Source organism: Opisthocomus hoazin, chromosome 2 (assembly GCF_030867145.1).
Source record: "Opisthocomus hoazin isolate bOpiHoa1 chromosome 2, bOpiHoa1.hap1, whole genome shotgun sequence".
Taxonomy (NCBI): Eukaryota; Metazoa; Chordata; class Aves; order Opisthocomiformes; family Opisthocomidae; genus Opisthocomus; species Opisthocomus hoazin.
In genome coordinates this window covers 43472317-43488230 of record NC_134415.1, presented here as the reverse complement: position 1 = coordinate 43488230, position 15914 = coordinate 43472317, and the positions used below count along the sequence as shown (strand labels likewise).

The 15914-nt window shown below is 42.0% G+C and overlaps 1 protein-coding gene across 1 annotated transcript in view; it reads right to left on the bottom strand.

Annotated features, from left to right (window-relative positions):
- Positions 1–15914, bottom strand: part of LOC142364601 (uncharacterized) — a 50321-nt gene that overhangs the window by 23517 nt on the left and 10890 nt on the right. The window contains exons 9-10 of the mRNA XM_075444439.1: positions 5858–5986; positions 3157–3309 (exon numbers count right to left, since the gene is read on the bottom strand). Of these exons, the coding sequence (XP_075300554.1) occupies positions 3157–3309; positions 5858–5986 (282 nt within the window). The remainder of the gene's footprint in view (positions 1–3156; positions 3310–5857; positions 5987–15914) is intronic.

Sequence of the window (15914 nt, the reverse complement as noted above, 5' to 3'; positions counted from 1 at the left end):
TACAACTAATAACATGGGGAAGAGGGTACGCCTGCGTTCTTTCAACAGGCCCTCGATGGTTACCAGCAAAATATGTGAAAGCATATCATGAGCTGTAAGAACGTAGCACAGAATCTGATGCCAGAGATGACCACACTCAATTTCAAGAAGCAACCTCTGACGTGGAAGCAGAAGAGATCCACTCCGGATGATCCTATTACACGGGGAAAACTGAAAAAATTACAGCAAATGCAAGTACTCTGAAGGCTGCAGTGGGTGCACCACCCACTCCGATTAATACATTTCTTCTATGTTTGGCAATTATCTCCCACAACAGCTCTTTGTATAACGAAGCAATCTTGGAGGACACGGTATATGTGATTTTAGAACTGAGTTTGCGCAGAAGAAAAGGTCAACTAGCAGACACCATGAGGAAAAGTATGAACCTTCATCTGAGGGCTCCCAACAACTGCCCAGAGGTGCCAATCGACATGTACAAAGGATATTAATATATGAAAAAAAAAGAAGAAAAAAAAAGGGGGGGGGAAATGATAAGCACTTCTCGGAAATGTAACTATTATGTATGTTAACATGGCATAAATATCTCATAGTTGTGTCTTTTTGGTACGCACATTTGGGTGGAACTATCCCCTGTGCGTCCAGCACTGCAGTAAAGAATGCCTGCTCTCTAGAACTCCAAAATTCAGTTTTAGAGAGTCAATTATTTTGCCGCTTTCCAGTAACAGATTTTGGCACCACAGATTGGACCCTGCTCCTGAACCTCCGTGATCCGAGGGATCGCAGGACCTCCAGCTGGCACCAAGGGATTCTTGGGGAGAACCTCCGATCCCTGGACCGAGAAGTTCTGAGCAAGGACCATCAATAAGGTAAAGGCATTCTTCTAGTATTATTTCTCGCTGCCTGCCTGCTAGTCGTAGTGAAAGCTTCACAGCATTGGGCTATATCCCTGGGGAGAAGCAAACGTACCCTTCCCAAAACAGAACTGAAACGAAAGTACTCTTCCTGAAACCGAGGCTCGGCAATTTGTCTTGTTAAATGTTGAATATTATTGTAAGTCTCTGTCTATTTGTAATACCTGGATTTATGCTGAAACTTGGTGTGCTTGTGCGTGTCCAGTCCTGACTATGATTGTGTGTTTTCATGTGTTTGTTGTCATAGTGTTTGTATTTATGTGATCTGATGGATTTATTTAGTTTCTGCGATCTAACGGACTTGTCTGGACTGAGTAACTGCCTTTGCATCTTCTGGTTTGGTCAGTTCTGCAGGTATTGATTATTTCTGGTTCTTGACTTTAGATTGTTGTATCTGGATTCTGATTTCTCAGGCTTGCGGAAGCATTTGGTGCAGCAGGGAACAGATGGGGTGAACTCTGCAGATTTATGCTTTTATGTACACTGATTTTAGCTTATATAGTTAATGAGTTATGCCCTTAGATACATTGATCTTAGCCTAGGTGATTAATATGAATACCCAATACTAATTGTTATGGATGTTTGTATGTGTGATGAGTATACCTATAACCCAAACGCAAATTTACTGAGCTTATATCATTGATCCACCATTATTTCAACTCCTGACATGGTGGGATGCATACCCTCCAATCGGCAATAATGATATGTTGTGGTCAGGCAGTGCTTGGATCCCACCATCCACACAGAAAGAAAACTGGATGCAAGTAAACCAATCTACGCCCATATGTTAGATAACAGATTTGCCATCAATATCACAGAATCACAGAATGGTAGGGGTTGGAAGGGACCTCTGTGAGTCATCTAGTCCAACCCTCCTGCCCAAACAGGGTCACCTACAGCAGCCTGCACAGGACCTTGTCCAGGCGGGTCTTGAATATCTCCAGAGAAGGAGACTCCACAACCTCCCTGGGCAGCCTGTCCCAGTGCTCCATCACGCTCAGAGTGAGGAAGTTCTTCCTCATGTTCAGGTGGAACTTCCTATGCTTCAGTTTGTGCCCGTTGGCCCTTGTCCTGTTGCTGGGCACCACTGAAAAGAGCTTGGCCCCATCCTCCTGACACCCACCCTTAAGATATATACGTACCAGCCTCAGGCTAATTTGATCCTTCTTTACACCCAGCAGGTTATGGTGTGCACTTCACATCTCTATGTCTTTTTATTAGCATTTGTGTTCTTACGTCTGTTTTTAGTATTGGAGTTTGTGTGGGCCTCAATGAGAAGACTGTAGAAAGCTGAAGGCCGAACTATGTCAGCTCTTACTGTCAGCAGTGTCTGGCTAAACAAAAAAGGGGCAAATGTGGGAAACCATAGAACTTGAGACAGAACAGCACGGCCCCATCACCCTGAAGGATCAGCGCATCCTGTGTCTCCCTTCTCTCTTCTCATGAGAGAAGCTGTTTTCACACATCCAGCTGCAAAAGATCCTAGAAAACAGCAACCGTGAACTGGCATTCGCAAAGCCACGAGTCCAAAGCTGACTGGCCCTAGTAACTACTGCATTAGTTTATAAGGTATTCACTTGAGCAACAAAATGATTCTGGTCGAGCATAAGATTGGGGTCCACAAAGTCATTCACCACAATTGTGGCAGGTGTTACTTAAGGAAAGACACTAAAAATAATAAAAGGAAATGCTGTAAGGTACAACTATTTCGTGAAACTATTTTGTTAAGGTGTTGCTAGCAGCACTGTAACACCCTGGTCACTCAGACACCTTGATATAGATAAACTGAAAATACGCTTCACTAGGGATGTGGACTACTGGTCTGTGAGCAGCTCAAAGAATAAATGAAATACTGATGCATTTTTAGTTCAAAGTAACCCAAAATTTAATGGAACAAGAGAGCAGCTGTTCCTTCAAATCAAAACGAACTATGGACCCTCAGAGTCATTCCCTCTTTGAGCTTGACCACAAAATCTTTCCCATTTCCCAAGAACTATTTCCATAGTCAACAAAAGGACATTAAAGAAACCAGTCCCAAACAATCATGGACCAGAAAAAAAAAGTTCACAGATGGTAATATCAGTATTAAAAACACAAGAATTAATATTAATGAAAGTCCTGACTTTCTTTTTCCATTTAGCCCACATTTTAGAGCAGTTTACAATAGGCCATGACCTCCCTCCCAACTAGAATGGACAAGAAGCAAGAAGGAGAAAAGAAATCAACCAGCCAACAAGCTACTCACCAGATCCTCTGACAGGACACATCTCCAGAACAGACCCGAGGGCCCAGCACCGGTCAGACTCACAGCAGGACTGCCTTCTGGTGAACCTATCGAGAAGCTCCTGTGCACAGCTGCCATTCACTATGTTGGAGAAACACGTCCTTGCCCTCTGATCTGAAAGTCAATTGAAAAAGAAAACAAAAAACAGTAACACTGTAATAAACCAAAGCATATAAGATTTGTTCTCAACCCGGTTGGAAGGTGAAGGAGGCCCCCCCCTTCCCTCTTACCTTGGTATTTGCTGTATTGTTAATGTACAACCCTTGCATAACCACTTCCTTAATCATTGTCGAAAGAATAAAGCGGGGATTTCTATGTATTGGGTCAACATGACCAAATAAGGAAAGGAACTGATCCACAACGCGGAGGAAGACTACGGCCTTCATCCTCACGACCACCAGAGGGACCAGAGCGACCCCCTAGCAACAGCATGCGCAGCCACAGAAAGAGACCAGGATGTGCTACGTGGAACCGGAACTACTGAACTATAAAAAGGGACTCTGGGGGAGGTGCGGTGCGGACCGTTGGCGGAGCAAGAGACTCCCCGGCCGCCCAGCGCTGTTTTGCCTGCTTCATGGCTTGCTTAAATACATTCTATTGCTAATAAATTCACACTTGATTAATTAACAATTGGCTCCTCAATTTGGATTCATCACGGGAGGCGAGCATCTATAACAACACGAACTCTCAAAATTGCTTTCCCCTGTTCAACTCCTGTAACAACTAAAATGTTTAAGAAGTTGTAGTAAAAAAAAACCCTAAACAAACCCCAAAATATCCCAAAACACATCCAATAATTCTCTGAGGTGACCAGCACACACGCATTCCGCATTTGGTTTACTGCAGGATCACATATTTGCAGTGACACCAGCCTTGCATCAATCCAGCAGGCAATCTTCAAGTCTGCTCAAGCTAACAGGAAAGAAATACGGATGATACAAAAGATACAAAGCAATGTCAATAGAAACTAAATACAAATCTATCAATAGCCTACTACCGCAAAACCTGAGACATTTCATGTAATAGCTGCAACATCACTAAATTCATTTAATTCATTCTGCCTTGGTGTAGATGTATCTGACTGAAGAAACGCTATCCAGCCTGCTCTGCTCGGTAGACTGAATGTACAACAGTACTGTTAGTAGTGCCATGTGAAAACTACTCTACATAAATACGTCAGTGTTCATTACATTCTAGTTCCTTCAAGGACGCATCCTAGATCTTTTGTTGTTACACTCCTGAATGCTGACAAGGAGAAAAGCTCAATGAATTTGGAAAGACATGGGACTATGCACATCCTCATACTTGGATTAAAAGCAAATATTTATCTTAAACTGTGAAGAATAACGTAACTTGTATTCATACAAGGATTACATTCTTCACTCTTCTTCCTAGTAAAGGAGACATGATAATTCCAGAGTACACAAATTATACTCCAGTGCTATGAACATCTCAGAGCACAAAAACTTTCAGGCACATCTTCATTTCAGGGAAGGACACTCTGTGGCATAAGAGCCTGCCTCGGCAAACTAGGGCACGTGATTTGTGTGCAATTGGTTTGGGGACCTGACTTTACAAACCAGACTCTAAAACACGCCCAAAATCCATAGAAATACTGATCCTGTTGGAGATGATAGGTTCTCAGTACTCCTGAGGATAGCCACAACATATTTCAGGTTTGGCACTCCTCAGATGAACCTGGGTAACAAAAGCTGGCTACTTTCTGCAAAAAATTATCCATGTGAAATCACTTGTAGGTCTTGTGGTGCTACTGGCTTACATCATTTATCTGTAATTCCAAAATCCCTTTAGAATTCCCATCCCCTTCCCAACATGACAACACAGTGCTTCGAGATGTCTGAAATAAGAACCACGACAAGAAATCTACAAAACATACTATTCTTAGCAATTGTTAACGATTTTACACATGGTATGCAGGTATTTTTTAGTTAATTCCTCAGAATGGATTATGCCATCTATTTGGCATGTGCCGCTGCACAAAAGAAATTACCACATGTGAAAATGAGCATACACCTTTTTTAATACTATAGAAACAGGTTTGAAATAAGTTGTCCTGTAAAAGTTGCAATCTACTGAAATCTAATATTTGGTTTGTTTTATTATCTGCTCCAGTCAAACTAGCGGCACCTCAGCATACATTACTCAGTGCCTTCGCAGTTTGTATATGTGCCTTACATTGGTCTCCACAGGGTGAATTAACCTATGTGAGGTGGAACTTGAAATACCAAGTAAGGATGTTTGCTCCTTTAGAACCAAAGACAGCTTAGCTTTTGGTTTCATCAGATGTGGATTAGAGAAACAAATATACTTAACACTTCCTATATTTGCCTAGACAACAAGGAGATATTCATTGCTTATTTCCTAACAAGATCCAGATCTCAGGCAGGAGTTCTCAGACTACAATAAACTCGACACAGAGGAATCCCCTCTCTCCACGAAGATGGCTGCACTGCCAATCATCATCGGAGGAGGATGTTATGAAGTTTAAGTAGCTGGATCAGAGACACGAGTGACTTAGCACATAGTGAGGTCCTGCGACGGGGCAGGGAGTGCTAGATGGCTGGGACAGGAGGTCTGCTGCCGCTGTGTGTAAATTGCCCTAGTAGCCTGGAGAGCTCTAAAAGCCTGCAGGGTGGAATACCTGCCAATACAGCGGGAGCCATCCACGGAGGTGACATAACCCTGCACGCAGACGCAGAAATAACTTCCCACGCTGTTGGAGCATTCGCTGCCTTCACAGGCTCCTGGATGCTGGTGCATTCATCAACACCTACCCAAAAAGGAAAGCACGTCAGATAATGAGCGCAGCACTTGAACACATTGTATTAAAAAGAGGAACAGACAGCTTCTCTGAAATAAAGCTATTACTCAACTCAGATTAAATAACATTTTGCTGGTATTTGCATACTGCAGATAATTTTGTTTCACATCTAATGGAGGCTTTCCTTATCCACTCAAGGGGTGCACCACTTCAAGTCACAGAGTACGTCAGAGCAGTTTCGGAATTGCTCTAAATGACACATACTGAGTGCCATCTCTAGGAAGCACACAACAGCAACAAGGCAATCTATAACAATCTGACTACTAAAACCAGCACGCACTTGAAAACTGGAAGTTTCCCATTGTTAAAAATTTTATCCTCACACGAGTGGGTTACACTAGGTTTTGCTTTATTCACAACTCAGAGTTGGGCCATCACCTCAGTGAGTGGCAAAACTTAACTCGCTAGACCAGTTTATATACATTTATTAAACCGATTACATCAAGGCTAGAATCTTCATAAGTTTCCTAAGCAACCGTTCCGTTCCTTTGAGTACATCATTTATTAAGTTCTTTCTGTTCTTCTGTCTTCATAGAATTCTCCCTCGCTGGTTTCAGGGTCATCTTGGCTTCTTTAATTAATTCTATTAGATACAATCCATACAATTAATTTCTATCCCAATTGTAAGATACCAATTGTATGGTTTCTTAACACAGCTGTGTCTACACAGCTGAGTGTACGTTCTAGTTCTACGATTTTATTCTATTCTATAATCAATCTTTATAATCAATCTCTAACACCCTTCACTCCATTTGCCACAGGTACCTGCTACTTCAAAGGCAGTAATCTTAATTACAAGAACACAACACCTGGTCTTCTACCAAAGGAAATCAAATTCCAAACTAGCTGGTCAGACAGTAAAAAGCCCACTGAGGTCATGAGTAGCTGGAGTTTGTAGCTCTGGCAAGTGAAAGACAGAGGAAGGAAGTAGTCAGACGCTTCTGCAAAGCTGCAGGACATAGACCATCCTTCTCACCTGGCTACACGCACAGGAGTTTAACACTGTCTAAGGCTCTTGTCCAAGAATGACAGGGAGATGGGAAGGGAGGAAGGACCTTCCCAAAATCCGGGCAGTGACCAGAGTGGAAGGAAGACTCCTCAGTCTTCTCCACGCGGATAGAAAACCATGGTTTTAACCAACTAATATGGAGAACCCTTGTGGAAGAATAATTTTCTTACTTACTGGAGCAGTATCAAGTCAGAGGCTTTTTTCTTCCGCTAGTTTTTCAGCTAAATCTCTGTCTCGCCTTCCCTCTCCCTGGTTCTTGCATGCGCAATTCTTTCAGCAAGATCTCTGTTCCCTCTCAATGGGAGTTCTGAGACTTTCCCTCAGGAGGAGCTATTTTTAGGACAGCTGACTGAAAAAGGTACTCAATTTCCTCCCTTCTCCCTCCCAAAATACATAAATTCAATGCTCCCGGGGAAAATGCTCCAGAGACAGGACGAGCAGATGCTGTCTTAAGGGTGAAGAAGACCGGGGGCATGAACGGCTGTAGTTCCAACCTTGCACACAAGATGAGAAAGCCAGTCTCAATGGCAGAACCAACTTAAATGTGTGGCATAAACTCTACAGGTGTGAGTATTAATAGGTGAGCTTCTGACAAAATACCCAGCCTGGCTACCACTCATCCAGAATTCATCACTTCTACTGCTACACTAACCAGCATTTTATGAATAACTGAATTCAAAGTACCAGAATAGGGCCACTCAGCTGCCGAGTTCTGAAAAAGGGTTCCCTGAAAATACCTTTAATCTCTAGTAATACCCGCTAGTATCAAAGCTGAGTAACACACAGAGTAGTGAAATTAGACATTAAAGCAGGAAAGCCAGAAATGGAACTGTCCTCTTTGAAAGGCTTCTTTGCATTTTGGTGCCACGATTTCAAAAACAAGGAGCCAGCCTGTACCATGGAGTCCTAGCCCTGGCAAGTCAATAATACACCAACATCTCTTTCTGGAAGAGCATCAGAGACATCCGACCTCCTAGAGTACCTTATACTGTAAAGGGTGTCATAACTCACTGCATTTAGTCAAGAAACATGATGCATTGTCAGTTTGAGAAGACTAATTGGAACACATCTATTAGATCCTTGAAGCACTACTAAGTAGTAGTCCACCTCTTATGTAAACCAGCAAGCACAACCGAAAGCTTACTTCACCTCTCAGTTTATCTATATACATTTCGTCTCTGAACAACCCATAGATCAAAGTTCCATTAATTCTGCAAGATAACATCCTAAAAATGTACAGAATTTCATTCTGAAAAAGACAATGAAAACTCAGTATGTTGTAGGTCAAAACTTTCAGGCCAAAAAAGAGAAGGGTTTGGGGTTTTCTTTCGTTTAGTTAAGATGTCACACCAGTGATAGCTGGAATTTGCTACAACCCTTGTAATGGCCTTTTCCACATTTTTTCAGCTCTGTGCCCATCCCTTGAGTCCTTCCAAGACCTGCCCAGCAGCAGAAGGAGTTGTCCTGACTACTGCGGAAAGTCTAGAGAGCAGCAATAAAGTAAAGCCAGTAAGTAAAATCAGTAATGTTGAACCCTGAGCTGGATTAATTTTAAATGTCATACTTTCCCAAAGAGCCTAAGCTGCCTAGTTACATTTCTATACATGAGGGCATGCACACAGCTGCACATAGCAGCTGCTCTCCTGTGCTTTGGAAATCCTTTAAACCCTCTTTACTGGTATACAATTGCCATTACCTTCTGCAAGGTCCGTGTCGGTAAGTTGTAATATGAGGCTCCAAATACATCCAATTAGCTGTGCCTTTTTACTCTTTCTTTCTCTCTTTCTTTCTCTCTTTCTTTCTCTCTTTCCTTCTCTCTTTCTTTCTCTCTTTCCTTCTCTCTCCCTTTCTTTCTCTCTCTCTCTCTTTCTTTCTTTCTCTGTTTCTTTCTTTCTCTCTCTTTCTCTTTCATTCTTTCTTTCTCTCTCTTTCTCTCTCTTTCTTTCTCTCTTTTTTCTTTCTCTCTTTCTCTCTCTTTTTCTTTCTTTCTCTCTCATTCTTTCTTTCTCTCTCTCTCTTTCTTTCTCTTTCTCTCTTTCCTTCTTTCTCTCTTTCTCTCTCTCTTTCTTTCTCTTTTTCTTTCTTTCTCCTTCTTTCCTTCTTTCTTTCTTCTTCCTTTCTTTCTTTCTTTCTTTCTTTCTGTCTTCTTCCTTTCTATCTTTCTTTCTTCTTCCTTTCTTCCTTCCTTCCTTCCTTCCTTCCTCAGAAAGAAACATGGGAATATCATGCAAGCACATAGCCTAGCAAAGCAGGGTTCATTGCTTAGCAAAATCCCTTATGGCACAAAAAGCACAACATGAATATTCCTACTTAGTGTAACAATAGTTTTTGTTTCCAGGAGGAACAACAGGAGAAAAAATCCTAACCCACAAAACACACTTGAATGTTAAGGGTAAAAGACATCGCAGGAGATCTCAAATCCCTCCTTCGTAAGCAGAAGACTTGCTGTTAAATAACGAAGCTCTGAACAGTTAGTGTAAATTTCCAGCCTCTGCCTCTGAACACTGGAGCCTTGCCTGGTTACCGACTCCAACTTGCATTTTGTCCTTTGTAGCCAGCAAGTCATATTTCATCTGGTTTTCCATACTTCAAGAAGAGAAAGGAGTCAGCAGGATACTCCATACTACATCACTTCTATAGAATATCTGAAATAAAAAACTTCATTAAAACCATGCAGTTTCTACTAAACCATTTCTCTGCGCACAGGTTCTAACTCACAGGAGACCAATTCCTTCTATCGTTCCCAGTCGCCCAATCCACATATAGAAACAGAATCACAGAATGTTAGGGGTTGGAAAGGACCTGTGTGGGTCGTCTAGTCCAACCCTCCTGTAACTCCACTCAAATGACCAGTCACACTAACTGGAAGTGTAACTGCTTGAAGGACTGGCTAGAGTTTTAGCCTATAAATCTTACACTGAGACATTATGAACTCTCAAAGCCTTTATTTTAAAAAAAATAAAAATAAAGCTGAATGAAACTATGGCTTGGCTTTCACTCTCTGCTCCATTCTTGGAATAATGTAAGCATGGTATTACGCTGGTATAATTTTGGCATTACCACCTTGGCTGTGAAGCATGGGGAAATGGACAAGTAATAGTTTCATTACTCTTTTTTTTTTTTCCAGAAAAAGCGGTACAAAGAGGGCACTGTGGGTTGTTACCTGCATAATCCCCTGGGAGGATCTATGTGACTAGGGAAGCTCCTGGGGAAGCTGAGAGCAGGGACTAATTAGTGCCTGATTTCTCCCACAGCCAGAAGCCGCAGAGGCTTAGAAGAAACAAAGCCAGAGCATATAACCTGTTCTGCAGTAGGCTGCCAACAAAGCAGGAAAGGAAAACCCCTTGACTACTGAACTATGAAGTATGCTGTGCACAGTGGCATACAAAGGTCTTCAAGATGTTCACTAAGTTTAATCTGTTTCTGAAAATGTGACAGTTGAAATTATTTTTACAGGCTATGTTTTAAGGCATAATTACCAATATGAGTAAACATTGCTAGTTTTACTTTGCAGTTTCAGAGGGCTTTTCATGTAAACAGCAATAGTAACACATTCCTGAAAGTAACTGGTTTGGTGCAAAAGCCAAATCCTTAGATGGGTTAGCTGTTTGCCAGACATCTGGGGGCTCTGTCTGAGTTGGATCTTGAGATTTTGCCTTTTAGCAGGCCAGCAAAACTGTGCTATGAACTAAATGAACTTCACAACAAAACTTCCAGAATTAACTGAAATGGGGTTTCTGCTTTGCCCAAGGCAAAGCCAAAAAAATTTAAAAAAAAAAAAAAAAAAAAAAAAAAAAAAAATCATTCTCAAGCATCTTAAGACCCCAATATTCCCAGCAGGGGATCAGGCTAAGTGTCAGGCCCAACTAAAGGGAAAGACAAAGACATGCAGGAGGAGAAGAACATGGCCATGAGGGCAATACTTGGCTCATCCAGGACTGTTGTGGAACGACAGCCTCAGCACATTACCTCTTCCCTTTTCACTGGGGCTTCCCCAAAACAAACTACAAAGGCTGTTCTCTTAGTCCTTGCTTGCTCCACTCAGCAAGTCACAGATCCTAGGAAATATCTCATCATTCTACAATAAATACAGGGCTCCAAGAGATATTAACAGGTCCTGTGAGGTGTTAACTGCTCTTGGCTACTTGGCTGTTGATCCAGACTAGCCCACTGATAGCGGCTGCCCTAGGGCTTCCAGGGGGATAAAACCAGCAGTTTACTGAGGTAACCACACCCTGCACTCTACTGAAATCAACTACATAAAAGGCAAGACAGGAACTCTCATTTGTCACTAGACAAATTTTATATCCAAATGTAACCAGGGTGATAAAAATCAGTTGACCATAAACATGAACAGTGCTGCTATGTTCCTGGTACAGCCCTACCCACCTGGACATTAGGTCTGGGAACAGAGGGTCTAGTCTCTAGGTAACCATTAATGTTAAACAACAGTAGTGAAGGGGAATTTTAATAGAAATAGCATTACCTAATAGTTGCAGGTGCATTTATAGCACCTATCTATTGTGTAAATCAACTGAAGCAGAGAGTCTTGCATCTCCATACAAAGGGGTTAGTTTTTGATAGGGGCTAGAAGTCGCCTAGAACCGGTCAAGACGACCCCACTGTGTGGATGGGAGCCAGAAGAGAACTGAGTTTGCGCAGAAACTGTGATGAAGAGGATGAGCCTTCATCTTGGACCCCCGACGACCACCACTAGGAGGCACTACGCAAGCGCAGCTGGCAGGAGTCTATGGAAATGACTTCTTGGATTTTAATATGAAAGGGATAGGTTATGCATATGTATAGGTGGACTGGGAAACCTAATGAATATGTGCATTTTTGATCTATATAAACTGCATGGAAAAGGTATGAGGTATGCACGTTCGGTGGAATTATCCCCCGTGCATCCAGCGCCGCAATAAAGAATGCCTGCCTTTTAACACTACATTGGTGTTACGAGGTTTATTCCCGGATTTTCGGTGACAGTTTCTGGCGACCCAGATGGGACCCTGCTTGTGAATACTGATGGATCCGCGGGGCCTAAGGGGGGAGTCTTCAATGGGGAGGGGGTTGAAGTCTCCAAGATTCCAGCAGGGAGCTGGGATCCAAGAGGGAGCTCCCACAAGAGCTGGGGTCCCTCTGACTAGTGCCTGTGATATAGTGCACTATCACAACCACTGGTCGTTCGGGAAATGTGCACATTTCCGAGTAAAAAACCCATCCCAAGGGGTACACCTTTGGGATGTATTCTGAAACATTGGAAGGATCTGGGGGGTGATCCTTTGACTCGGAAGCAATTGATTGAATACTGCAATCATTGGTGGCCGATGTATACTCTGGATGGTGGGGAAAGATGGCCAGAGAATGGGACACTGCGTTATAACACCAGCTTGCAATTCATGTTGTTTTGTAAAAGGGAAGGTAAATGACATAATATACGCAGATCTGTTTTTCACACTGAGAAATCATCCACAGTGGCAGAAGCAGTGTGGGATACATCCACACGATTCTATGGTGATCGTTTTAAAGAAAGAGAAATCTGAAGAGGATTTTTAAAAGTGTTGTTCTGCTTGTAGTATTGGTAAAAGGTATTTAAAATACAAACTTGAGGAAGATGATGTTAAATTAATAGCTGTGCCTCACCGGAGATGGGGAGATAATCAGGAGGATCAAAATTTGGAAGCTGATAGTCCTTCTGCTTCTCCTATGGAAGGAGGGACAGGGGGATTCAGCCCGGTTTCAGGAACGACACGGGGAAAGATGGGGGGGGGTGGCTGAACCAACTCCCCTCCAAGCCCCTCTCCGAGAAGCTCAGAAATGAGGAAAGAGAATTTTTAATAAATACAGGGACCACTTATTCGGTATTGAACACATGTAAAGGGAAATTTAGTCATAAATCAGTAGATGTTGTTGGTGCGACAGGGCAAAAAGAAAATTAACCTTTCTTAAAAGCTGTTGAAATTTAGATTGGGAAAACAGTGGGTAACTCACCAGTTTCTATATATGCCTGAATGTCCGTTGCCTTTGTAAGGACGAGATTTATTAAGCAAATTAGAGGCACAAATAACTTTTAAAAATGGGGAAACTGAATTATTGATACCAGAATCAAAAGCTGTAGAGGCGAGAGTGTTTATGTTACAGGATTCTTTTAAGGAAGAGCAAATTCCAGAAGAGGTGGAAAACTCAGTAATCCCCTTGGTTTGGCCAAATGAAGTTCCGGGATGGTCCAAATTAGCAGAACCGGTAAAAGTGACCTTGAAACCTGGATCCAAACCGGTAAGACAAAAACAATATCCTATTAAGGGGGAGGCTCAAAAAGGATTGGAGGGGTTAATCACGAAATTTTTGGAATATGGACTTTTGGTAGAATGCGAGTCAGAATATAACACTCCTAAATTACCGGTAAGGAAATCTGGAGGAAAAGAATATCGACTAGTCCAAAATTTAAGAGCTATAAATCAGATAGTTCAAGATATACACCCAGTAGCAGCCAATTCCTATATTTTACTGACGTCTCTGAAAGAGAAACATAAATGGTTTACTGTAGTAGATTTAAAGAATGCCTTCTTTTGCATACCTCTGGATATACAAAGTCAAAGTATATTTGCTTTTGAATGGAAGAGCCCTGCTACAGGACAAAAGATGCAATTAACACAGATTGTACTTCCACAAGATTCAAAAATAGCCCAATATTTGGGAATCGGTTGGCAAAAGAATTAGAAATATGGAAGAAACAGAGCCAGGAAAGGGAACAGTGTTGAACTTAAAAAGGCATTGATGATGGTCCCTGCCTTGGGTTTACCTGATCTAACCAAACCTTTGAAGCTGTTTGTCCATGAGAGGCAACATCTGGCCCTTGGAGTGCTGGCACAACGTCTGGGATCCTGGAAGCGACCAGTAGGATACTTCTCTAAACAACTTGACAAAGTGAGTAAAGGATGGTCGGGATGTTTACGGGCTGTGGCAACAACGGTATTGCTGATTCAGGAAGCTCAAAAATTGACTATGGGCCAAAAGATGGTGGTATATGTACCACACATGGTAGTAACTGTTTTAGAACAAAAGGGGGGTCATTTGCTATCCCCCAGAAGAATGCTGAAATATCAGTTTGTCTTGCTGGAACAAGACGACGTGGAATTAAAACCACAGCTATTGTAAATCCAGCAATGTTTCTGTCGACGGAAAAACCAACAGAAAGTCTAGAACATGACTGCCTGCTAACTGTTGAACAAGTCTATTCCAGCAGATCAGACCTGAAAGATGAATCTCTGGAAAATCCTGATTTGGAGTTATTTACGGATGGGAGCAGCTTTGTGAGAAAAGGAAGACGAATGGCCGGATACGCTGTTGTCACCACCACCAAGGTACTGAAGTCAGGAACGCTGCCTGCAAATACCTCGGCACAGAAAGCAGAACTGGTGGCGTTAAAGTAAGCCTTGCCAATGGCAGAAGGAAAGAGGGTAAATATATGGACTGATTCCAAATATGCATTTGGTGTGATTCATGCTCATAGGGCTATCTGAAAAGAAAGAAGACTGCTCTCAGCCCAAGGATCATCGATAAAACATAAAGAAGAAATCCTCCAGCTCCTAGAAGAGGTGCAAAAGCCAAAGAAAGTGGCGGTGATGCATTGCAAAGCTCATCAATTTGGTCAGACAGCTGTAAACATAGGTAATAAATTGGCGGACAAAACGGCAAAGGAGGCTGCAGAACGAGGTATCCTTGCACTAGTACCAGTAAAACAGATAAAAATCCCGAATCTGAAACCAAAATATAATAAATTGGATGAACAATTGGTGGAACAATTAAAAGCATCACAAAATACAGAAGGGTGGTGGGTAACGCCAGACAAGCAGGTAATAGTAACCCCGCAAGTTATGTCAGAACTTGCGAAAGAAAAGCATGCACAGACACATTGGGGTGTAGATGCTATGGTCTTGAGTTTAAAATATTCTGTAGTGTGTGTAGGAATGACAGGAATAATTAAATCGATAGTAGCCAAGTGTCCAATTTGTCTCAAAAACAATCCCATCAGAAAAAGGCACCCTTAGGAGTTACGAAACAGGGTAACTCCCCAGGAGACTATTGACAGGTTGATTTTTCTGAATTACCTAGGCAAAATGGATTTAAGTATTTATTAGTATTAATCGATACATTTTCTGGATGGCCGGAAGCCTTTCCTTGTTGCACCAACAAAGCAAGAGAAGTGGTTAAAATATTGCTAAAAGAGATAATACCAAGGTTTGGGGTACCAATAGACATGTCTTCTGATAAAGGACCACATTTTGTAGCAGAAATAGTTCAACAAGTAAGTAAAGTTTTAAGAATACATTGAGACTTACATACCCCCTGAAGGCCGCAATCAAGTGGGAAAATTAAAAGGATGAACCAAACATTAAAAAGACAAATAAGTAAGATTTGTCAAGAAGTATCTTTAAAATGACCACAAGCTTTACCATTAGCACTCCTGGAATCAGAATTCAACCAAGATGTAGAGATGCTAGAAGTCCATACGAAATCTTGTATGGCAGACCTTACCAAACTCCTCTAATCCCAGGGGATATGGAAATAGCAGAGGAAACAGATTTAAAAAAGTATTTGATTTCTTTAGGAAGAACCCTCGAAGCACTCCGAATATACGTTGTGCTGACCAGATCACTTGCTTTGGATACGTCTGTGCATCAGTATCAACCAGGTGATTTTGTGTATATAAAGACTTGAAACTCTCAACCACTGCAGGAGAAGTGGAAGGGACCTTTCCAGGTACTGTTAACAACTTACACTGATCGCAGTAGTAGGGGTGGAACCATGGATACACTACACTCGAGTGAAGAAGGCCCCTTCATGGAGAATCATCAATAGAGATCC